General features: G+C 39.4%; 1 protein-coding gene across 3 annotated transcripts in view; it reads right to left on the bottom strand.

Moving 5' to 3' along the window:
- BMPER (BMP binding endothelial regulator) overlaps positions 1-26,418 on the bottom strand; it is a 222,194-nt gene that overhangs the window by 115,156 nt on the left and 80,620 nt on the right. For all 3 annotated transcript variants that reach the window (XM_042476729.1, XM_042476730.1, XM_042476731.1), the window contains one exon: positions 3,312-3,411. In XM_042476729.1, coding sequence (XP_042332663.1) covers positions 3,312-3,411 — 100 coding nt within the window. The remainder of the gene's footprint in view (positions 1-3,311; positions 3,412-26,418) is intronic.

Below are 26,418 nucleotides of genomic sequence, written 5' to 3'. Positions count from 1 at the left end.
TGCTTTTTAAAAATAAATTTCCAAGCTTTGGTTTTTATGTACTTGTTATATGTGGACTTTACTTTGTAGTATCTTCTCTCACAAGCTTAGCCTGTAACTGATCAATCACATCTACATATCAGAACTAGTACCAACATGCCTTATGTGAGTCACTTGATTTAAAAAAAAACCCCAAACTAAGAATGTTAGCTAGTTTTTAAAAATAAAATCCTGTGTAATTCTGTGTCATTTTCAAGGAACAATATTAGACTTTTGTTATATTCTTTCTCTGTTTGCCACCTCTTTGCCAAGGAGGAAGGGGCTGGAAAAGCCTGAGGTGGTGATGCCCTGCCCAATGGTGGACCATAAACATTCAGAAATGAAAGCCTGCAGCACATTGGTATGAGGAGGATGGGGATATGCAAAGACAAAAGGAAAGAGGGAGTGAACATGGGCCAAGATGACAGAACAGACAAATAGAGGGAAGAGAAATGTACTGAAATGAAAGAAAAACAAGAGAATTCGCACAGAAAAGATGAAGGGGAAAGTGCTAATGACAGGAAGAACAATTAAACAAAAGAGAGACACATGTAAACAATATGGAGGAAACCGGACAATGAAGAAAGATAGTGATGACTGGGAAATTGCAGACAATATTGGAGGAAAGGAAGACTTTGAATGAGGTAAGAGGAGGATGAGGCTAAGGGGTGGAACAGACTACCCCAAAGAAAGCTGGCAAAAAAAGCAGCCCCAATCCACATTTTTATGGATGCAGGAGCACTCCTGCAGTGTGCAGCGTCTAAACGGTTCACCACTGGAGCGCCCAGAAGCCAGCTCATGTCTGGGAAGCCGAGCAGCTTCCAGGCATCTTGGGGGAATGTGGCATCTAAACACCTCACCCCCAGGCTGCCAGAAAGTTGGCATTTAGAACTGGTCTGTTTTGCCCCTAAGGGAGAGAATGTGAGAGTGCAGCCAGGGAGAGAAGGGTTCAATGGTGACCTGGCCAAAAAGTAACAGGATTCATAAGATCAAAGATCCTTTTCTATGTACTATCATTAATTTCCCACATTTAAACAAGTGTAGTTTGGGCCAGAAATAGAGACTAATATATTTTGCTAGTCAATGGCTATTATTAAATTGCACTTTTGTGAGGTTAAAGAGAATTTCAGCCTAATATTGTTTCACACAAAGTCAATTCTGTCCAAACGGGGATTAAAAATACTAGAGATATGCTTAAAATATGTTGACACATGCGAGTATGTGTCTATTATGTATGTAACACTACACTACCCTTCTTCTTGAAGGAAGCAACAAGTAGTTTTAGCAATTTTCTTACCACCGTGAGAAAGTATGTGAAAACTGGACAGTTCACTTGTTTTTTGGCACAATATCTGCACAAAATTTTGTACAGTTTTTGTGTGTGTCCAGAAAAAAGCTTTCCTACATAGGAAAAGCTGTTTCCTGTGCTTGAAATGCTGTTTCCCTGCACAAAACAACCAAACTGTGTATAGAGTAAGTCATCAAAGGCAAAGATTCTCAGCAGCCAAAGAGTCTTCTCATCAGGGTTTTTCAACCATAATTAAAACATTTAATATTATTTCCATGCCTAGTGTCTAATTATTAATATTCTTTCTGTTTCCAGTGTCTAATTATTAATTTCAGTTTAATAAATGCAAATGGATCTGGGAATCATTATTTATTTTAATACATGATTAATTGTAAGGTGTACAATTTTTAAAAATAAATAGATTTGAACTAAAAGGTTAACTAGTTTATCTTCCCTCTACCAGGTGTGTCTGCTGCTGTTCTTCCACATGTTAAAGGTAGAGAAGCTACCACCATTCACTCTTGCTTTAAATAATGGAGTATTCACATATGGGTACAAACAACTGTAACCCTTCCAGCCGGGAAAGTGAAAAACCTACCAGTGACGTCTAATTACTGCCAGCATCCAATATGAACAGCAGTGACTTTAAACTTTAGTGTTTTTGTCACTAACTTTCATATCTCAAGGTGTATGCCTGTGTAGGCTTGTGTGTTTATGCTGAAATTACTATAGAATACATGTTTTGGGCTATGATTACATTGATTTCTTCACCCATTGTAGCTCTCTGGTTAATTCTGAAGGTACTTAGTTGCTGTATTCCTCAAGTCATTTCCAACTTATGGTGACTCTATGAGTTTTCTTGGCAAGGTTTGTTCAGAAACGTTTGCTGTTGTCTCCCCCTTGAGAATGAGAGAGTGTAAATTGCTTAAGGTCACCTGGGTGTGTTACAGATCACCGCTTTGTGGCGGTCTGCCGGCACTGCTGTTTGCTCCACGAGGGAGCCGCCGCAGCAGCCAAAACGTGCAGCTCCCACGCGGAGCAAAAAAGAAGCTCCAAAATGGAGATTCTTCCTGCGGTGCAGTTATGACGCTGCAAGGCGCCAATGGTGCACTCGCAACATCATAAGTGCTGCGCAACGTGCGGATGCTTAGCGTCCGCTATGTCAATATGGCGGCGGCCGTGTGGAACGGTCGCCGCCATATTGTACGTATTCACTACGTACTAGGGTTAGGGGGGTGCGGAAGCACCGCCCCTTCCTAACCCTAATACGTAGTGAATACGTATAAAATGGCGGTTTGTAACCCGCCTTAGTGACTTTCCAAGGCTGAGCAGGTTTTCGAAGTCCAATCTCTATAGTCATAGTCCAATGTTCAAACTACTATACCACATTGGCTCTCTGAAGGTAATATCTGGATTCATAACACAAAGTAGCATCCTTGTAAATTAGATCTGGGGAGAAATCTAAGAGGTCTGACAAAAACAAAATCCCAACTGTTCCTCCTGCTAGACGCACAGAGTGCATTCAAAGTGTTCCTAGCTGAGAGCTACATCTATCCTAAAATCCCTCTCCTCAGGAAAAATCATTATCTTTAAAAAAAGATGCATCATAAATGCTTAAGTGTCAAAAAACATGCTCTCTTTTGGGGGGAAAGTCACATATAGTGGTTTTCTGGAACCAGTCCCATATTTACTCTCCAAAATACATCATACAGCTCACAGCTGAACAAAACAAAGCATACATGACCAAGACTTAGACTTATTCTTGATGAAGAAAAATTGAATATAAATTATTAGAATAAAAACAATAGCAGTGACAGGAACAATTATAATGATGTACAAGTTTCATTTAACTACATTATCTGTTTAATAGAAAGTATTCCTTTTTCACATTTCTCTCTATAGCTTATCTTTAATAACCTAACACTTAGGCTTCCTCAAAATACTGTGAAATGTACATGAAAATTTACATTGGCCATGCAACATGTTTGTTAAAACAACCACTCACCCAAACATTTTGGGCAACACTGTCCAGAAGAAGTGTGACTGAGATGTTGAGGACATGAAAGAATGGGACATACTTCTTGTATGCACTGTGTTCTGCCCCCCTAAAAGAAAATGGGGCAGTTAGAAAATGCACACATGTTCTAGTGACAACAGAAGAATGCAACCTAGTCTAAACAATATGCTTCTTTAACATGCTAATAATAAAGTTAGGCAATCCATGTCACATGCGTTGTGATACTTCTAGGGCAATGTGTATACTGCACCAAGGTAACTCATGCTAAGCACTAAAGAAATACAAATTTTCTGTCTCCAAAAAGTAGACAATGTGCATAACACCTTGTATTTATTCTATAAGATTTGTTATATACTTTTGACTATTTTGCAAGATTTATTCTGGTTTTGCTACTCATGTAGAGGGGCAAAGCAAAGAACTTCTGAATACAACCAATGGAACTTGTGATAGGCTTGGAAGTAAATAGAAGCAGAGAACAAAATACAGCGTATTTTCTCTACTATCTGCCTCTTGAGATTTTAGCTGGAAATCAGGGGAGTAAAAAAACTTCTTTCGAAATAAATATAGAAAGAAGGAAATCTGGAAAGTTGTGATTTTTGAGAACCCATTATCACATTCTTTGCCCATGGACAATTGTGGTTCGTGCACACACCGGGGGGGGGGGGGGGGGGCAGAGAGCTGTGCATCTTCTATACACAAGCTGAAAGAATATTCAAGGACAGTTTAAGAGTCATTTGCCTAGGCACAATACAAACTCAACTCTACTTAGCTTGACAACATTTCAATTCTTTTTAATCACATCAACTGTATCTATGTATGGATGTGGTGCTATTTGTTCATTTATTCAAATACAAAATAATTTTACAGACAGAAATAGCAACAGAAATAGCAAGTACATTTCTATACCGCTTATCAGTACACTTACAGTAAACACCCCCTAAGCGGTTTACAATAAGTAAGCTAATTGCCCTCAACAAGCTGGGTACTCATTTTAGTGACCTCGGAAGGATGCAAGGTGGAGTCAACCCTGAGTCCCTGGCTGGGATTGAACTCACAACTTGTGGTGTGTACAGGCATTTAACCACTGCACTGCCAGGGCTCTTGATTTGGGTTCACACCTAACTTCCATGTATTTAAATGCCCTTTATCTGTAGAACCTAAACACTTCAACATGAACACACAATGGCCTAAATCCTATTAGTCCTGACAAGACTCAATTTACCTGTGTGGTGGCTTAAATTAAAAACTGATTGAATACTTCCACTTTAGTTGGGACTAGCCAATACAATTCCAGTCAAAGTCTCCTATAGAGACCAATGTGGATCCCTCCATATTCCTGGAATGCACATATAGTCGGGCCCTCCATACACAGGCATCATGCAGACAACACATATGGGGGTTGGAATGAAAGTCTTGGATCAGCCTTTTCCATCACATGTTAATGAGCATCTGAATGAATGAGCAAGAACAATTTCAGACTGAAGATGGAGACTCATATGTTTGTATGTTTCTTTTTACTGCACATATAAAATGAGCATATCAGAACAGAGGCTTTCTCACTGACATTTTCACAGAATCATAGAATCACAGATTTGGAAGGGACCCAATGGGCCACTGAGTCCAACCCCCATTCAATGCAGGATCTCAAACTAAAGCACGCTCAGTAGGTATCTCTCCGACCTCTTTAAAGATGTCTGGAGAAGGAGACCCAACTATCACTCTAGGCTATTAGTTCCATTGCCAAGCTGCTCTTACTGTCAATAGGTTCCTTCTAATGTTCAGTTGGAAACTACTGTCCTGTAATTTAAACCATTAGACATGGTCCTGGGGTAGCTGAGAACAGACCTGCCCCCTCCCCTCTGTGACAGCCCTTGAGGTGTTTAAAAAGTGCAATCATGACACTCCTTAGTTTTCACTTCACCAAGTTGAACATGCCAAGATCCTTCAGTCTTTCCTCATATGTTTTGTTCATTGTGTCTCTTATAATCCTTATTGCCCTTCTCTGAACATGCTCCAAATTGTGTATCTCTTTCTCAAAATGAGGTCCTCAGAAATTAATGTTGTACTTCAGATGATGCCTAACATGCACAAAATGTGCATTACTTCCCTCAACTTGGAAACTATGCTTCTATTAATGCAGGCTAAAATCTCATTCACTTCTTTGCTGCAGCTCATGTTCAGCTTATGATCAACAATAATCCTAAAGTCCTTTTCCCATGTAGTAGTGCCAAACCATGTGTCCCTCATCTTATAAGTGTGTGTTTGAGTTTTGAAGCTTAGATGTAGAATTTTGCATTTATCTGTACTGAATTTCATTTTATTCATTTCTGCCCAATTTTCTATTTATCTAGTGTCTTTTGTTCCCATGTTCCAATGTGTTAGCCATCCATCCCAGTTTTCTGTCATCTGTAAACGACTCCCTCTACCTCATAATCTAAATTATTGATAAAATGTTGATGCCCCCAGGACAGAAGCCTGAAGTACTCCCCTTGAGACCTCCTTCCAGTTTTAAGTACAGCCATGGATGATAACTCTTTGAGCAGGGTTTTCCAACCCATTATGGATTCGTCTGACAGTGTTCCCATCTATTCCACATTTAATCAATTTGCTAATCAAGATATCATGTGGTTTCTTTATCAAATGCTTCATTAAAATCCAGATAAATTGCATCCACAGCATTCCCACTATCTACTAAACTAGTGACCTGATCAAAAAAGATGAAAGGATTAGTTTATCAGAATTTGTTCTTGATAAACCCATGCAGGCTCCTACTGATCACTGCATTGTCATCAAGATGCTTGATATCTGATTTCAACACAGGAAGCCAGTCAAGTATTTGTGGCCTTAACTGGATTCTGTCTTAACACAATTCTAGGTACATGTTGCAATTCAATATAAATTCAATATAAATTCAACACAAATTCCCAGCTTGTTGATTAGTACTAAATTAACAGCAATAAAATATTTTCTTATGAAGTTTTATTTAGCATTTCCATAATCCTGTAGTAGACTGCAGGAGTTAACTATCCTGACTTTGATCTTTGTTTCATTATCACTTCCTTTCTGCATACTTCCAAGTAGTCTGAGGTGTTTAAGAAGCTTAGGCACTGATATCATCTGCTTAGCATTCATTTTCTGATGAGCATTCTGAGAGAGAGAGAGAGAGAGAGGAGGAGGAGGAGGAGGAGGAGGAGGAGGAGAGGTGCAGATATTTCTATGAGGAGAGTGGTAGGCTTATGCAGATCTGAAGGGAATCATTATCTAGCAACCCTGACAGGACCTGCTAGAAGATGGAAAGAAAATAAGGCAACCTATTTGTTATTTCAGCAAAACATCAGGTATGGAGTAGTTAAAAGAAAAAAGAGAAAAAGACCACCATCCCCCAGATTGTGATAGTAAACTTTATAGTGCTTCCAGAAAGAAAGAGCAGAGAGACCCCCCCCCAACCCAGTACTTACCAGCTTTGACAAAACATGTTATAGATTAATTTTAATACTGCTATATGGAAATCTCAATTATTTATCTGATTTATATATTTAGATATCCACAGTTCTTTCTACAGCTTCCCTCTCCTGCCCCAAACAGTGTGGATGTAACTCCAAACTATGATCTAGTCTTATATGAAGAAGCCTTGGGCTCAATATTTTGAGGATGAGAGAGGATTTCACACCCTGACCTTTTAAAAAAAGAAATTGTGACCAATGGGAAGCACTCCTTAACAGGACCAGCCCATTAAAAGCAAAGTTTGGTAAAAAAAAAAAATCTTTTTGTGAGAATGGAGCATGGAGAACCAGCACAAGGTGCAACATAAGTCAACTTGAACCATGTCATATCCTTGTTCAAGCATATAGTGAGATCACACCCCACCTATAAAAGTAATGAAAAGGCCAGTCACATGTAAAAAAGAGTATGGTTATCCATTGTTGTGTTAGAACGGTAATGTGATATAGGCCCGTTACACACGGGCTCTTGAGGCGCCCCCACGTGATAGGGGTTGGCCGGGGACCTAGCATCCACACAGGCCTCACCCCTATCACATGACGGGGTGTAATAATGGCAGCACCATATACACACAGGCGCCGCCATTATTACGTGTCAGACGCATAGCGTCCGCACGTCGCACGGCGCTTAAGATGTCGTGAGTGTGCCATTGGTGCCTCGCGGTGTCATAACTGCGCTGCGGGAAGAAGTGCCATTTTGGGCCTTCTTATTTGCTCCACGCGGGAGCCGCGCAGTTTGGCTGCTGCGGCTCCTTCACAGAGCAGCCAGCAGCGCCGGCAGACTGCCACTTTTAGGCGGTCTGTAACGGGCCATAGTTACCCTTTTATAATCAAGGAAAAGGAATTAGTTATAGTTAACTAATACTTTGTAACTGCTTCCAGGCTTTAGTCTAAAGCAGTGATTCCCAAAGTGGGTGATATGCTCCCCTGGGGGTGGTGAAAGAATGGTGTGCAGGAAAGACAAGGTGGAACCAGTGGTCTTTAGGACCATGATGGAGATGAGGATTACATTAAATGTCTTTTTAGGGTCCCCAGAAAACCATCACACAGCCTTGCTGATCATTTTGTGTGGTAGCGTCTCTTGATCTTTGCCTTCCCATGTGAGTTCAGTCTCTTACAGGCATTTTTCACTAGCAGTGGCAATGGGGAACCTGTGCAAGGCTTGGGCACAGGGCATGACTTCTGTGGCACCATTTTGGGACAGACTGGAGCAAAGAGCTAGAGCACATGGTGGTGGGGGGGAGAAGCGGTGGCAAAAAGAAGTTTTCAAATTTGGGACCCTGCTTAAGCTTTGTGAGCTTTGCTGGGACTTGGTTAGCAGGTTGGGCTTGCACTGCTGCTCCTGCTTTCTTTCATTCGACAGAGGTAGTAGAAGAAACTATTTTTGTAGGAGAGTGGACACTTGAAAGTGTGTACGGAAGACTTGTCTGTGGGGAAGGAGTATCTGTGCTTAGAAAGAGTTCTTAGAAAGAGTTCTTTGTTTTTGAACAGGTCCTGTAGTTAAAATCTCTCCCTTTCCGACCCACAGCAGTCTCCAGTCCAGCGCATGTGGCCTCTGTAAACTCCCTTCACACACACTGGCTGCACCTTTCTCTGCCCTGATGAAGGATTGAGAGTCCCTCCTCTCTGGAGAGAAGTTTTCCCTTGCATCTGGTCACCCCGGGAGCAGCAATTGAGCAGCTGGCTGAGCAGCAACCAAGAGGCCTCTTGCCCATACTGGCCTTTGCTGCAGGGCCTGGCATAAGTGAGAAACTTCTCAGTTGCTGCTTAGCCAGCTGCTCAGTTGCTGCTTCCAGGATGACAGGGCACAAAGGAAGCAGTGACTGAGAAGCCAGTCAACAGCAACCAAGAAGCCTCTTGGCTACACCAGCCTTAGCTGCAAGGCTAACACAGGCAAGAAGCTTCTTGGTCACAGCTTAGCCAGCTGCTTGGTTGCTGCTCCCAAAGTGACTAGATGCAAAGGGAGCAGCAACCAAGACTGGTTGTTCTGAATTTTCAGTAGAAAAGGTAAAGGTAAGGGTTTTCCCTTAACAAGATTATCTAGTTGTGTCCAACTGTAGTGGGCGGTGCTCATCTCCATTACTAAGCCAAGGGAGCCAGTTAAGTCTTGACTTAACATCAAAAAATGTGCACTAGGGGTGAGCGGGCGCTAAGGTTGCTGCCCAAAAGGAAAAGGGGTGGTAGCCTGAAAACGTTTGGGAACCACTGCTCTAAAACATAATGACAACGCACTGTGGAATGAAGATGAGAATAATAGTTCAGTATGAGACCAGATTTGGGAGAAGATGATTTCTAAGTGTATAAAGCCTTGGAACAACACAGCATAAACGTCTTGGGGATAAAAGACGGAGTGAAGGTTGAACTACGGTAATATTTTTTGAGCAGCCTAGCCCTTTAAATGAAATATCATCAACATGGGTATTAGTACAGAGGCTCTAGTCAGGAAACATGGTTCATCTGTTCTGTGTTGTGCACAAAGCAAAAGAGACGATGTCATCCTAAGCAATATTTTGTTTGGGGATGATGAGCTGTGGTCCTTCCTCCAACTTGTTTCAGAAGAACAACAACTGATGAAGGTGACCAGGGGTTCAAGTCTAAAGATGAATGAGCAAGGAAAGATGCTTCTATTTCCACTAAAGGTCTTCTGTGACTATCCGGAGAACTCAAATGAATTCATATTTTAAAGAAAAATGTTACAGATAATCTCAGCTAAATTTCTTGTGTAGCTCATAATTTAAAGCAGCATAAATAGCCAGCAATAAACTCAGCACTCCTCAACCCTAAAAGGAAAGAATTATGAGTTGTGCACAGCCATATGTAGACAGGATGCCTCTTTATGCTCTCTTGAGAGACAAGTAAAATAAAGACTACCTTTCCAGAGCACAGAGGAGAAGGTTTGCTTGCATAGGGAGTTTACCAATACATTTTAAGGACAGCACTCAGAAATTAATGCATTGCCTTTACTGCACATATACTATAACAAGATTTTTAGAGACCAAAGTTGTTGTTTTTTTAAAAAGCCCTTTTATTTCCCACCCACCCCCCATTGCCGCCACCGTCTGCACTTGCCCCAAAGGGGCTGATGAAACATCCTGAATCAGGTCTGTGCTCATAATCCTTTCAACAAAGCATCTAGGGATACAAAGCATATTGTGGTCTGAAACCACTGCTCTGAATTATGAATCAGTTGGGAAATGCCGAAATGGTTTTTTTTCCATTCGGTCAGCTCAGAGAACAGATCTTTTTCAAGAACTGCAGGTGCAACATCAGAGAATTTAAACCTGTGGCTTTTCAAACATGGTGTGCTTGCTCTTTATGCCATGAGAAAGGCTTAAAAACAGGTTACACAGGAAAATGGTAATGTAGTATTGCCTGAAGAATGAAGTTAGTAGAAACAACTCTTGGGTGAAGTGAGAAACACTTCTTGTGGCTTAAAGAATTATTTACAGGGCAGGGATGCAGATTTGGGCAGGATCACTTGGATCTATATCTGGTCTATATATGTAGCAAGAAGAAGGCAGAGTAGATTGTGCCACGTACAGCAATAGGGGGAGAAAATAACATGGTGGAATTATGGGGTTAAAACACCCTATTAGTAAAGAAAAGAAAAGAAATTAACAGAATGGGATATATGGACATATTTGGCCCAATCCTGGGGTAAACAGTCCTTATCCTGGATCATAACCTGGTTTGTTGTGGAGCGTCCTTGAAACTCTGGGGCAAACCCTGGCTGTTCGAACGCCCCCACATGCTCCTAACTTTTCAGTGTCATTGCTCCTACTGGGAAGCTCCCTGTTGATGTGGAAGTGGGGTGCCTGACCATGTGGCTGCAGCCAAGCATCCTGTTTCTGCATCAGATGTGGTGACAAATGGCTTCCCAGTAGGAGCAACAGTACTGAAAGATATGGAACACGCACTGATAGTGGGTCCCTGTGCCAGCATGTGCCAGTACGGGGATGGTCACATAAACACCTGCCTCTCCCCGTACTGGTCTGGAGACTGATGCAGGTGAGCACCCCTGACAGAATAGCATGGATTCAGCCTATGTTTTCCTGGCTCATTTGTTCAGGGCCTAAACCATTCCAATCTTAACTTGTTGAACATGAAAAAATGGAAGAAAAACTAATTCTAAAATCTTGTTTGTTATTTGCTTGTACTGGTACAGTCGCCCCTCCTTTCTTGTGGACTTGAAGTCTGAGGTCTTCAATATTCACAGAGGGGCGACTTCTGTAATTTTCAGTGGGGCGCTTGTTCGTGGGCACGTGCCACATTCAAGCTTGAATATTGGCAAGTCTCCATTTTTGCAGGTCTGGAACAGATCCTCCATGAAAATGGAGGGCCAACAGTAAAATACATCAATACATCATATTGGAATGTATGAGAAAAACTACATGCAAAAGATAACATAATGTCTGCACCCTTGTTAGCTGTCCAGAACAGGAACTTTTGCAAGCTTCTAATCCTGATCGCAAACTATGGTTAGCATTAGCTATTATTATGTTGACGGTTTAGACCCAAAGTCCAAAACTTAGTTTTAATTAATCAGATAAGGAAATGTTGCAGGTTGGCAGACAGCACAGGCTTGTACGCTATTTCCATCACAAAAACCTGTTTTAGCAACTAGGCAGTGTGCCAAAGAAAGTCACCTAATAAGTCACTAGAGAACTCAATTTTCCATAATATTTTTCAGAACATTAGTTTGAAAATTTCACTTGCACTCTTCAGTACAAAATAACTTTTTTGTTCTCTGCTATTGTCATTGTCATATTTTTACAGTTACTATGTCAAAATTGTTCTTATGAGGATACAAACAAAGAAAAAAAAGCCATGCCTCTTTTTAGAAATCAAAAATCCTATCTGAATTGGAACTATTAACTTTAGCAATGTTCTGTTCACAATTCATCCATTTCCATCAGAAAAGTTATTGTTAGTTTTATAAACCATCACAATTATAAACAGTCAATAGTATACAGCAATAAAACATCACAAAGAAATAAGGTCGATGCAAACCAAACCTTTCCATGAGAAAACAAAATCAAATGAGCTACAAATTATACTGTAGCTATTAGAAAGAAAGAAGGGAAGGAAGGAAGGAAAGATACTTACTGTAAATACTGTTTTATGGAGTAATTTAAAGAACCCAAGTCCCTGCCTCTATTGCACTTTAATTTCTGATAGTGCAGATAACAACCACAGGAGGAAAAGGAAGAGGAAAGGACTGTAGGTCAAGGCATCAATACCACTGGTGGATATAGAAATATTAATAGGGAGCACTCCAGGATGTGTGCTGAAAGAGGAATGTTAGATATTTGGGGAAATAAAGCAGCGAGAAGAGAGTTTCAATCCATATCAAAACATACAAAAGCAAAAGGTACTGATGATACTTTCCTAATTCCATTAATAAAAAATACCCTTTATTCAGTTATAACTTTAAATGTTAACTACATCATCATCATTATGTACCTGCACAATGAATATACATTCAATAATGGAGCTCAGTTTTTATACACATACATATGAATGCATATATGTGTGTGTGTGCACACGCATACACATTCCAGAAGTGTCTGTGAGCCCATACTGACAGGCCAAAATAAAGCTGCTTCAGGTCACTTTGGAGACACGCTGTTTAAATGATGCATGCGTCCTAAGAGGTCAGAAGCCATGTCAAAGCCACGCTCTAGTCCTAAGGCCTGGAGCACAGCTTTGGTGCAGCATCTGGCCTCTTAAGATGTGTGTGTCATTTAAACAGCATACATCCAAAGTGACCCGAAGCAGCTTTATTTTGGCTTGTCTGTACAGGCCCTTTGAGTATCCCTTATAGAAATCAAACCTTGTGTAACTGTAATTAATGTGGAATAGAATGCCAAAGATAAAGCAAATGGGCATTCTTCCAATTTAGGTTTTACATACTTATCATAAACAAATTTATGCAGAAAAGAGAAATTATATATTTTTGTTATGAATCTTAAAACATGCTCTGTCCTTCTGCCTCTATGTGTTCATATAGGATGAAAGTGGGGAGAGGAATTTTAAATAAAGTACAACAGATAATACATGTATACCAGTTTGCAGTCTGATACTATTTTAATTCCTTTTTCTTTCCCTATGCTGTTAATTACAGTTGGCCCTCTGTGTCCACAAATTTTTTATCCAAGGATTCAATCATCCACTGCTTGAAGATACTCCACATTCTGAAAAGCAAATCTTGATTTTTGCCATTTTATATAAGGCACACAATTTTACTACACCTCTGTATTTAATGGGACTTGAGCATCCACAGATTTTGGTATCCATAGAGGATAATTTGTTTTTTATTTTTATTTATATACCGCTATTTCAAAGATCATAGCAGTGAACAGCAAGTAAGCTAATTAGCAAGTAAGCTAATTTGCCCTCAACAGTCTGGGTACTCATTTTTGCGACCGTGGAAGGATGCAAGCCTGAGTCGAGCTTGGGCCCTTTTGCTGGTCTTGAACTCGCAACCTTGTGGTTTTGAGTGAATGGCTGCAGTACAGGCATTTAACCACTGTGCCACCAGGGCAGGATCGAGGAACCAAACCACAGTGGATACCAAAAGCCCACTGTAATCTTGTTTATGCTATTGTACCCAGAAATCTTTAATTGTAAAACTTAAGAAACCTAATAGAAAAAAAGCTCATCTGCTTCTATTTGGGAACCAGAACTCACAATTTGAGAATTAGAATTCACAGTATTGCATACCCTCCAAAGTTTCACAGATGAAAACCAGGGCGATTGTGGTCAAGAGTGTGGTCAAAATGGCAAAAGCTATTAATGCAGAAGTACTTGCAAACTAGGAGAGGCTGCAGCAGATTTCTTTTCCCTGAGCCTACTGAGAAGGGCAAGATTCTGCCCCTTTTCTTTCTTCCCCGCCTGATGAATTAAGTGAGTGAAAATTACTCTTTAACTTTAACCTCATTTTGCAGCAGTTGAAGTAAGCTGTAGTAAGATAAAAGGGAAGAGTGGAAGGTGGACAAAGAAACTGGGATGTTTCCAAAACAGCTGAAAAGTGGGATGGTAGAGGGACAAGGGGGGGGGGTTTATGATATTATTATGGGTGTGCTAAATTTTGATTATCTATTATATATAAAGCACAGTAAATTAGATCATATAAATGTGAAAATATGTTTCCCTGCATTCACATGCATATACAGAGAAAGAGAGAGATGTATTGGCATTGATTACCACTGTGGAAGGATATAACACCAATCTTCATGGAAGAAGCTGGCTTGATCTTGCTATAATTCTAGGAGTTCCTTGTTCATGTAACACAAGCCTTGAGACATTAGAACCCCAAGTAATTATGGCATCGCTCCCCCTTTGGAATTAAGTTTTTTGTGGCTGCACCCAGCTGCAAGAAATTTTTTGTACCGTCCATGAGCTAGCAATTTAGTTCAAAGTGAAGCCACTGAATTACAGACATCCTTCCCAACAACTGACAAACATGCCAAAGTGTGTGGTGCCAAGTGCTGCTTTTTGTCATCTACTCCAAGGACTGCTTCCTGAGCATACAAAAATACACTTCACTATATCAGGCTTATAGCCAAAGTGAATCGTCATGATGCCAAAGAACTTCCTCTTAGTAAAGAGACTGAATTAAACCTGCAACATAATAACCTAAATAACCTACTTGTTACTGGTAAAACTTTACAATTTTTTTTAAAAAAAATTAAAAACCACAATATGCAAAAGTTAAAATGAATCAGAAAAAAATGAAAACCAAGTTAAAACATACAGTTCACCCTTGTTTTCTGCTGGGGTTTCGTTAAAAGACCTCCCATGAATAATAAAATCTGTGGATGTTTGAGTCCCATTAAATACAAGGCCATAATAAAATGATGTCCCTTGTATAAAATGGAAAAATCATGATTTGCTATTAGGAATTTATACTTTTTTGGAATATTTCCAAGTCGTAGATGCTTGAATCCATGGATAAAAAAATCTGTGGATAAGGAGGGCCAACTGTATATTAAAACCCACACACCAGTACAGTTAATTATAACTCATTAAATTCAATACTGCTACCTAAAGCTCTATTAAAATGTACCAAACTGCTAATCAGTGTTCAGAACCAAACCAAATATACATAAAATAAACCATGGGCTGTGGTTGACCATCTTGCCAGTGCAGCTTCTACAAACCCACTTTAGATCTTGATTTCGGCTTTGGCTTTTCTAGCTGATTGTAAGCTAAAGCTGCATAGCAAAGATGTCACCATATTTTCAGAGAAAGGTGGTATTTGGAAACTTGGGGGAAACACAAGATTTGCAGAAGTACAAAACATCTTTAGGAGAGAGCTCTAGAGAGAGTGTATTAAAAAGACATCGTAAACAGTAGGTGTGGAATGCAGACTGACAGGGGGTAGGGGTCAGGAAATCAAGAAAGTTGGCAATGGAGATGGGCACCTAAAGAAGGCACCTAACCTCAGAAGAAAAATTCTGAACAAGTGCTGAATTCTAAACCAAAATATAAAATGTGGCCTTGGACTGTATGCATTATGGAAGCCTCCAGGAGAGGCAGCTCTCCATTCAAATAGATCACAGAGCTCCCCTGGACTGTTTTAACATTTAAAAATTAATAACAAACCACTCCTTCAAATTAATAACATATTTCCAGCCACTTCCAGTTTCGTTTTGTTTTTATTTTATTTTGGGGGGTTTGCACATTTTTGGCAGTCCATACAGTGTCCAAGAACAAAAAAATAAGGCCCTGGCCCAGGCAACATAGACTCCTTCTGCACCATTTATTGCAGGTCCCACTTGTTAATCCAATCCAGTGTAATGGTTGCCAGACTTCCTAATGTCCAGTTAAAAGCAACTTCCATGTATGTGCATATACTAGACTGATTTATGGCTTACTTTGTGAGATAGCAGTCATATGCATTGCTGAGACCATGATCTCTTCCACATAGATTATTGGGACTCACCCTCAGTCTTGTACACTGAAGTTTCATATATAACTCACTGAGAGAGGAGGGAAAGAGCAAAATGTTTTACTGCAGCTGTTCACATGGCTTATTTTAAACAGAAGTGCAGAATGCCTAAAGAGCTAGTAGGCTGGCTGTAGTAGAAGCTTCAGCCGCACTTCCAGATGCATACGTGGTACTCCCAACGCATGTAGCTCTGTGGCCACAGGCTGTTATTATGGAACCCAAGGCATTTCCCTCCATTACAAATCCTTCCTCAGTAAACGGTTCTTCTTTTGCCTCTGCCCTGCCTCCTACAGTTTAATGGAGAACTATGGAAATTTGACTTAATGAATTGTGGACTACAGTAAGTTGTCAATGCACACAGGCATATGCAGCACACACACTTCCGCTTAAAGAACATTTGCATTCCACACTTATCACTGATATAATCTCCGGAAAGACAGGATTTCACACATGCCACTTCCTTCAGCACAGCTATCAAAGGGCTTCCTTAACAGGAAATCCTGCTTGTTCTTCGAAATATGCAGACATAAGAGATTGGAAATATTATATCTAATGCAGTAATAGACATACGTACCCAGTAAAAGTCTCAGAACATTTGCAGCAAACTTCATAAAGCTAAAACATATTTGCAGAAACATAATCTTCACATGCTTTTTAAAAAACCAGCTGTGCACCCACATTACTCATTATCAATGGCACTGTATCTGTTATGAATTCAGCTTCAGGGAATATATGTTTGCTCTATGTATAATATATGTAAAATATGTTAACTCAGATATGACCATATAGGTAATCTCAAAGCATTTTCCCCTGGAGGCAATAAACCAGTTCTCATTGTGTGTGCTTTAGTTTAAGCTCTTCACCTTAACGTCTCTTAGGATCACAGTAATATGGTAATGTGTTGGATGGAATCTGCTTAAATTGCAATAAAGGCTAGCAAATTTATTGTAATGTAAACACACTCTTAAATCAGTCAGAACTTAAAAGCTCAAATTCCATGAGATTTTATGTTCTAATTAAGGTCATAACTGTGCATAACACAATGTTCCATTAACAAAAGCTACTACACACCAGAGATCTGTAAGACAGATTCAATACAAAGGGTAGTTCCTATGATTTTCAGTGCTATTCTGCAAAGAGGTCTACATAGTCAGAATTGAGTTAGAAAGCAATTGGTTTCGAACAATTTAAAATGTGGACACAGGGGTTGTCCGCATTTGCCAAAAGACCTGTGTCCCCCTTGGCTTCACATCATCCAGTTCAGATGATGCAGGCCAAAACCTCAGGGCCAAGAATGGGCTCAAACCTGACAGACCAGACACGGTGGACCTGGCCCGATCCTTGGGTAAACAGCCTTAACTCTGGATCAATTTGACTAATCTATTTACATGGCCCCTCAAACTCCTTACCTTTCCACACCATCACTGGTATTAAGAATTCCCCCCATCACCACTTCTGATGCAGAAACAGGGCACCTGTCCACATGGAAGCAGCCAGGCACCTCAATTCCACATCAGACAGGGCAATGGGAGGGGGGGTCTCAGTACCAGCTACTGTGTGGCAAAGTAAGGTACACGAACCAGTAGCGGGTTCCAGGTTGGTGCAGGGACGGGTGGGTAAACATCCTCTTTCTTCTACCAAATAATTTAAAAAAATTAACACTCTGAAATAATTGCCAAGCATAGGCTATTGATAGAGAGATGGTAAGGGTATCAAGGCTTTTATGGATCATTAATGTTGTGTTGCTAAAGCAATATTTCAGAATGTTCAAATCTTGTTCGCAGCTACGCTGTCATCCTAGAAATCAGAAAACAGAACACAAAGCATCACCAACATGTTACTTGTAACTACCTTCCCTTGACTGGTGCCTCAGCCATTGAGGATACTGTACGTATCCTGTTTGATTGTTGTATTTATGACAAGGTGAGATCCCATTTTTGGTAAGAATGACCAATTGGGATTCTATTGCTAAATTGTACCATTTTCTTTTTGGAGAGAATTTACATCTAGTGTGCGGGGCGGGTTAGGAAGGGGCGACTCTTCCTAACCTTAGAACGCCCCTTCGTAACCCTAGCACGCACGGAGTGCGTCGGAAGTGGTGGTGTGTAACCCGCTTGTGTGTGTTTGTTTTATATGTCTTATCTTGTATTTTATTAGATTTGCTTTTATTTAACTTTTATGTGCTTTTATTTATGTGAGTTTTATCTTTTTAGTTAATTTTATATGAGTTTAAGGAGTGGCTCAGTTTTATCCCCGTATGTATTTTGATATCTTGTATTTTATTGATGATATGGTCAGTTGACTAATCAATAAACTTGTTGTTGTTGTTGTTACCTTCCTTTTACCTCAGGGTATGAATGTGGTGTTCAGACTTTCTACAGTGCTACTTTGTAGCAGTAGGAATTGGCTTTGACTTTGGTAAAACTATCTGAAATATCGTACCTACCTATATGAACATACCTGAGTCTAGAGTTAGCCTTTGTTGACTTCATGTTAAATATAAAATGCATCATATATAACTTGGGGACTAAACAGACTAGCATAAAACGCCAGCATCGGTGTGGAGTGGGTGTGCGGCATGCCACATGCCCTGATCGTCCTGATGTCAACATCACACCGCCCAACCGACCGCATGAAACGTGGAAAAGCCACCACCGCCACACCAAGGGTGCCCACTCTAAATAGTAGCAGCATTGTGCCAGTTCTTTTTGGCATGGCAAAGTACCAGATCGGGGCCATCTGTTTTGCCCCTTAGTTTGGCATAAAATTGTTACTGTATTGTTATAGTGTGCCTTCAAGTTATTTCTGACTTATGGTGACCCCAAAGCAAATCTATTGTGGGGTTTTCTTGGCAAGATTTATTCAGAGAGGATTTGCCAATGCCGTCCTCTAAGGCTAAAAGCATGTGACTTGCCCAAAGGCATCCTTTAGGTTCTATAGATAAGCAGTGATTTGAACCCTGGTTTCCCTGAGTTCTAGTCCAATACTAAACCACACTGACTCTCTGGCATAAGATTATCATCTCTGATGTATTAAACACACTGTTTATTAAGAATATAATTACAAATTGAACTTTTTAGAAATTTCGTGCTTTTGTGGTCACCATAGTAAGGAAAACATGAACTATAAGGAGCTACCTTGGTTTTGCCAGTTTGAGGAGGTGACAAGAAAAATGTCCAGTACAAATCAAACAAATCATTAACATTAATAAAGTAAGAATAATTATTTTTGTTTTTAGGAGTTCCTTACAGCATAAACCAGGCTGAACACACTCATTCCAGTAAAAAAGAACTGAGGGGAAAAACTCAAATCAAGCATAGTAATGATATAATACTGTACACAGTCTTACATAAAAGTCTTCCTATTATAATGTTTTTATAAACAATTTGGGGACAGTAAATGTCTTAAATATTATATTCATCATTCTAAAAGAAAATATTCCACAAGCTACAATTTTCCATTTTTTAAAAAATAAACAGAATAAAATGTTTTTCTCCCAAATTTTTCTGTTCTCTTCCCAGGCTCTACATTTCTACCCAACGCTTGAGAGCCTCACTGGAAGGCTTCTCCCTGATCCCATCAGTTTGATAGTCTCGTCTGGTGAGGACACAGAACAGTATCTTCTCTGTGCGTGCTTTATCTTTATTGTTATGTTTTTACATGATTTTAACATTTTAAGATAAATGACATTTTAATATGATAGCTTGTATAATTGTGTTTTAACAATTTTGTTATCAGGTTTTTAGTGCTTTCTTGTTTTAGTCTTCTTGTAAGCCAGTTTGTGTCCCATGTTAAGATAAAATAAAATGTCCCTTGCTACAGTACTCATACAGATCAAAATATATAGTATAGTAGCAACACACCATTCTGTTGTACAAAATGTAGAAGAGGAATCTATAACAAGTCTAGTACTGTATAGTTTTGTTTTTCAAATATGATTGTTACTTTTTAATAACTGTCACTGTCATTTTATTTTACTGTTTGAAGATACCTTGACAGTTTTGGTAGAAAGACAAACAGAAATCAGCACCACCACATTCTCACTATGTCTTCTAAAACCAAAGATGAGACTGCCCACCTCACTGCCAGAGCTATAAGCCACCTGATTTTCCTATCTTAGGAAGGGAACCATACGCTTTACAACAAACAGATGTTCACCAGATGCAGCTTTCCCCCCCATTATGACTATAGTGATAAAACTACCTGATTTGTATTTTCTCTGCCTTAGAATTTTATTTTTGCTTGTTTAAAAGAAATGGGGAAACCTATCCAGAAAGAATCCTGCCAATTCTTCACATGGTATACCAAACAAGCCTCAGGAGTAAAGCTGGATATTTCCCCATCAATTCTTGTCACTTCACTGTCTCAACTTTTAAACTGCCAAAATGAGTTATTAGCTCCACATCCAAAACAAAATGGATTGGATCCAAGTGGGTTGGATGAGGTAGTTCCCACTGAAATAACTGGGACTTAAGTTAGCCACAGACTGATTTCAATGGGACCTAAGTGCAACTAATTTAGTGAGAGTCCAATCTAAGATAAATATGATTCACTGAATTTTCTCTTATTTATCCTTTGTTGTCCCACATTCATCACTTTTTCCTGTTGCTTATCATTCCTGCCTTTTCCTTCACTTCACTACCTCTATACTCTTCACTCTCAGCCAATAATAAGATGTAAGATCCTAGGATTAGGGCTCCATTTTTTATTGTAAAGTCTGAGAAAATAGTCTATGGGGCAACATGTTTTATCTTTTCCACCAGGCAAAATTTGTACAAACGAATGAAAGGTAAGCTCTAAAACCCACATTCAATTCCTCTTCTTCAGCTGGAAAAAGGTGTAGCAAATATGTTTCCCAGGGAAGGGTCAGAAGGTTAGAAAGGAGGAGATGCTCATTTCCTTTAGCTGGTGAACACTCATTCAAGATAAACCAATTTCCCTCCTTTGCTCCTCAGTGTACATTCTAGGCCATGATGTTCTCAGCTGTATAAACTGTTGGAATTTATCAGCAGGGTTTATACTAATTTTAATGTGATGGTACCAGCCAGTCTTTTTCACAAAGAATAAGAAAATGTCATCTGAAAGTGAAGATTGGCTTCATGGCCAAACCATAACTATAGGCCACTGGTTAGCAGCCGAAATACCTTCCAGCCACAATGACAAAATAATAGCTGTTCCTATGCAAAAAGCAGGTTTAGTGTTAGAGCCAAGTGCCATGTTTATTTAGATATGTGCTTCACTGCTCTTCTAAGTGGAAGCTGATGACAGATGTGTTTTTAAGGAAAAAATATTAACTCTAGAGATGTCCACATCTGTTCTTTTTCAGCCAAGCCTTACAGAATCACACCTCATTTTTCAACAGCAAAGAGTCACACACACCCCTTTACACACTATCTAAAAATACTGGTGTAAATTACTGGTACCGGTGCCTGACAGCTTTATTATAATGCCTCTGAACCATTGTGCTTAATATTTTAGACTTAGGTACAAATATGAAGCGGGACTGAGCTGGTCAGTAATAGTCCACATGGTGTGATATGCAGTCATAGCCATTTCCTTTGTGGGGTTTCCACCTACATTTTGATAGTAGCATGGGGAACTTTATAACTTGGCCTAGACCTCATAAATAATTGTATTCATTTTAGATCATGATCTTCAAAGCAGCCTTCCCATCAAGCCACACTGTCGAAAGAGAGGTAATTTTGGAGGGGAAATAACTGAGAATCCCGGGTGCAGCATACTAGCTGGGCTGTTCTCAGTATTTGTAATCCCTCCCAAAAAGTAACATTTTAAAGCTGCTTCAAGGGAACCCACATACATAAATAAGGAAGCAGTTATGCACCAGGAATTTACAGTCTACTCAGTTAGGAAAACCACTTAGACAAATGTTCCTATTCACCTTGTTCATACTTCTAAATCCCCTCCTGTATGGCCTTTGATTCTTCTTCCCTCTATGCCTATGACATTGTTCAGTCATGGAGAATGGCCTCAATCGAGAGCTGCTACTTCTTTTGCCACTTCGGACATAAGATTAGCAGGAAATATTGCCATCTCTCATCCAGTGGATCCAGGTTAGGGGTAAGACTATGCTGCTAAAGTGAAATTTGAAATGAATTTGAGGGTTTTTCAGTTGAAATATCTGAGGAATTTTAAAAGAAGTCAAGCAAGTTTTAATTTTTTTAAAAATTATGATTTCTTTTGGAGACACTCCACATCTCTATATCCCTGCTAGATTTTCCCTAAAGCAAAACTGGATCTGTTTTCCTTAGGCAAAATACACAAGAAATCTTGAGGGAAAGCTAAAGAGTTTTCCTTTCCAGAGCGATTTTGCATACTCCCCCTGCCTTTTCTAATATGATAAATTATATGAGGTTTTGTATTTGATTCTGGCAACTGTTACAAAAATAATTACACCCTATAATATTCCCAGTAAGTCAAAAATGTTCTTAGGTATTATTCCTAGCTGCATTTTCTTCTTTATTCCATGCTGCACTGCAAAGCTCATGAAATCAGATTATGTTTCTTAAACTAAAATCCAACCCCTCCCCAAACCCCAAACCCACTAGATAGGTACAATGAAACCTTGTTAGAGTAAAATCTCTAACAGGAAATTTTGTAATGTAGGGAATTCTCATGAAGAGTTTTGACTTATTTCCAAAATATTTCACAGGCAAGACTCGATTCAGTCTGGTGTAAACAGGTGCTACTCCAACGAAATCAGTTTTGAAACTATACCTGCTTCCCCTCTTCTTCTTCTCTCCTCTTTTTCTCACCACTAAATTAGCCATGTAAGAGAAAGAGAAAAGGGTTTAATGGAGAGAAAATGCTCACATTCATCAAGATGCCAATAAAATGCTCACCCGTCAGGTAAACACTCCCCACAAATTGTATCCTGCATGCATTAGATTTCCGATTCTTAGAAAGAATCCTTTTCCTGAAAGTAAATCTCATATATTAAACATAATGAAGTAGCAGATGTCTAGCTATTTTTAGGGCCCAGAGAAACATTTAAGAAATTGTCATTCAGCATATAGTAAGGAATTGCTTAAACATCTGCCACAGATCCATTGGGTATTAAAAGATTTAGTATTTAACAGGGGGATGGGGATGAGAGATTGTGGCAAGTACAAAAGAAGACCTTCAGCAAGTCTAGAGGGGGGAAACCTGTAACTTAGTGCTGTCTGCTCCACTGAGTGCTGCAGTCATCATATGAGGAACAGACACAGATGAACCAGGACTAAGGCCTTATCATTTTGGGTCTGGGACCAGCCTTTCAAAATCTAGCCTATGTTTTCTAACTGAATCCAGTATCTTTCAGAGAGCAATGGATGCTCCCAGAATTAGACTAAATGGGAAAGTAACATGACAATGGCTGACTTGCCATGTTAGCCTACTTGGCAGTACTGTTTACTTATACGTACAATGGCTCTCTAATCCCACAATCAGATGTCTTCCATATCACTTGCTACCTGATTCTTTTATATTTAAGATACAAAAAAACTGAAGGGGGACCTTTTCTGTGGTATGATGTGTGGTCTGTCACTCCTGACAACAGTTTCTACTTAATGAGAATATGCAAAAGATTTTGCAAACAAAACAGGACCTACTCTTTGTATAAAATTACTTGTTATATTACAAGGTAACATACTTTTTTGGCTGGCTTGATAGTAAAAGAAGCAGCCATTTATTCCCTGGTCCCTGAGTGGGATAATCAGCCACAAAGGAATATATCTGACAAAGTTATGGCATGCTAAAAGATTTTATCAAAAATTTATGTGAAATGCACATTCACAATTTTACATATAGCTATGAAATGGAATAATTTCAGGCTATTATACTAATGAGGGCTATACCGAAGCATAAGACAGGGCAGGAAATGATATTCCATGGGAAAATAAAAGAGATTAGCCATTCCAGCATGAAATGTACTTTTCCATTCTTAGGCTGGCTCTCTGCCTGATTTCACAAGATCTTCAAACAAGGATAAGGTGCAAAACATGACTGGGAAGGGGGCTCTCTCTCTTTCCTACAACAGAGCAAGAAGCAACTAAGTTAAAGGAACCATGGGACAGATGCTGAATGTCTATGCTTTTGGAAAAGCTACGAAGGAAGAGTCCCCATGGAAGGTGAGTTCATGTTCAAGCACAGCTGGCTGGATGCCTATTTTATCACTCTCACAAAAAGGTATTATCAGTCCAAGGATACTAAAAGAGTTTAAAGTCACACAGCTTTTCTTCATTAGAACAATGTGATTTAGGAAACAGGCAAATATATTCCTCTTCTTTTTCCCTCTTCATCAACAGCAAAATAATACAGGGATCTCCACATTTTCAAGATTCCTTATCACTGCTCTTTGTTTGGAGGTAGATTAAAATAGTTTTTGAAAAAAAGTTTTAATTATGGGCACATGTCAAAGCCATACTTCACTTTATACACACTTTGGCTACGATTTAGTCCATAGATAATAAATGCCAGCTGACATCAGTTAAACTTTCTCCCTACCAGGTGACTTGCCAATTTTTCCTGCTAGGACTTGAGAAGCAAACATGCTGAAGCACTCTTCAAAGGCATTGCTCTGGCAGCATCACAACAACCAGTAAATAATTAGCATGTCACCTGTAGCTGCAATAGAAAAGTGTCTGCAGGGGCTTTGGTTTACTACTAGCACAACAAATTTCCTTTTATATATATGTACTTAATTGGCATCTTGGTGTAATTCAATTTCACAGAGGTTGCACAGCAAGATCAATCATGGTGTACAATTTTCTGAAAGGCTGATCTTTCACTATGGTTAATCAAAAAAGTCAATTTGACCCTAGGCTGCATTAATAGGAGTGTAGTGTCAAGAGCATAATGTCTTGAGGGAAGTAATAGTGCCACTCTATTCTGCTTTGGTCAGGCCTCATCTGGTATACTGTGTCCATTTCCGGGCACCACAATTCAAAAAGGATGTTGACAAACTGGAGCATGTCTAAAGGAGGGCCACCAAAATGGTAAAGGGCCTGGAAATCATGCCTTATGAGGAAAGACTTAAGGTGCTGGGTATGTTTAGCCTGGAAAAGATACAGTTAAGAGGTGATATGATAGCCCTGTTTAAGTATTTGAAGGGGTGTCACGTTGAGGATGGAGCAAGCTTGCTTTCTGCAGCTCCAGAAAATAAGACCCAGAGCAATGGATTCAAAATGCAGGAAAAGAGACTCCATTTCAGCATGAGGAAGAACTTCCTGACCAAAAGCGCTGTTCAACAGTGGAAGACATTCCCTCGGAGTGTAGTGAAGTCTCCTCCTTTGGAGGTTTTTAAACAGAGGCTGGATGGCCACCTGTTGCACTTGTGCTTTGTTTATTCCTGCATGGCAGGGATGGAGTGGATGACCCTTGTGGTCTCTTCCATCTCAATAATTTTATGTTTCTGTGATTTTCTTTCAATACACAATTGCATAGGAATGTTGGGTAAGCACTCACAGAACTCGTGCAACTCAGGGAAACTGAGTAGGCCAGGTAAGGTGATCATGTGCACAGCCTCCCGGAATGTACAGGGCAAAAAGGATGATGTCAAAGTATTTCTTGAAGGCACAAAGTTAGAAAGGCGCTCCATAAGACTATGACTCCAATATGTGCTTTTAAATTGCTGCACTGCACAATGGTTTGACTATTGAGTGGAAGAATATTTGCACACATCTGCTGTGAGACAAACAAGGAGAGAAAGACTCATGTTTATCCCAAATATGTCTGCAAAGATTTTCTCCATTAACATAAGGCTGATCTACATGTAGCCAAAAAAAAAAGTGATGCCTAATCCTCTGTCTCTATTTAGAAATACCTTAGTTTTCTTTAAATATCTTAAATAATAAAAGAAGTAGTATTCTATTGAACCTATTGACTTTAACGTCATGAACCATCTGCCTGGTTTGTATTTATTTCTAGGTTCACAGTGAAACTCATCACTCAAGACTTATTTTTTTATGTTTTTTCCATATCCAAGAAATGTAAAAAAATATAAGCTGCAATTCTATCTACACTCAGCCAGAAGTAAGATCCAAATAACAGACTGAGATGCATAAAACTGCATTCTTAAAAGTTTACAAGAGTGGAAGCTAAGGTCCTTGGACATTCAGTGAACCCTGATGGTAGCAAAATTCTGTGAACTGCCTATCAAGCCATAACTAAGATCATGATAGAAATGATATTGCCTTTCTCATCCTTTGATCTGTAAGAAGTTTTGGATTTTAAATCCCAGAAAGCCAATCTTTGGGGTTGCTAGGTATCAAAGTCAAATAATCTGTAGGCTACTAAGGTACAGCATGTAAAAACTGAATAAATCTAGACAAACCTTTAGTCCACACTTTAAGTTTTCTTTCATGTATGGATTGTGTAAGCAGAATCATGTTACAGGCTGAGTCTCCCTTATCCGAAATGATTGGGACTAAAAATGTTTTGGATTTCAGGTTGTTGTTGGTTTTTTTGTTTTGTTTTGTTTTGAATATACATAATCCTGGAGATGGGATCCAAGTCTAAACATGAAATTCATTTATATTTCATGTGCACCTGGACGATGAGGAAATTAAAATTGTAAAAGAATTCCTATACCTTGCACCAAACATTGATCAGAAAGAGTACTGTAGTCACAAAATCTGAAGAAGAC

Source organism: Sceloporus undulatus, chromosome 6, assembly GCF_019175285.1.
Source record: "Sceloporus undulatus isolate JIND9_A2432 ecotype Alabama chromosome 6, SceUnd_v1.1, whole genome shotgun sequence".
Classification (NCBI taxonomy): Eukaryota; Metazoa; Chordata; class Lepidosauria; order Squamata; family Phrynosomatidae; genus Sceloporus; species Sceloporus undulatus.
The sequence above is the reverse complement of the archived record's forward strand: the minus strand, read 5'-3'. Positions and strand labels throughout refer to the sequence as shown.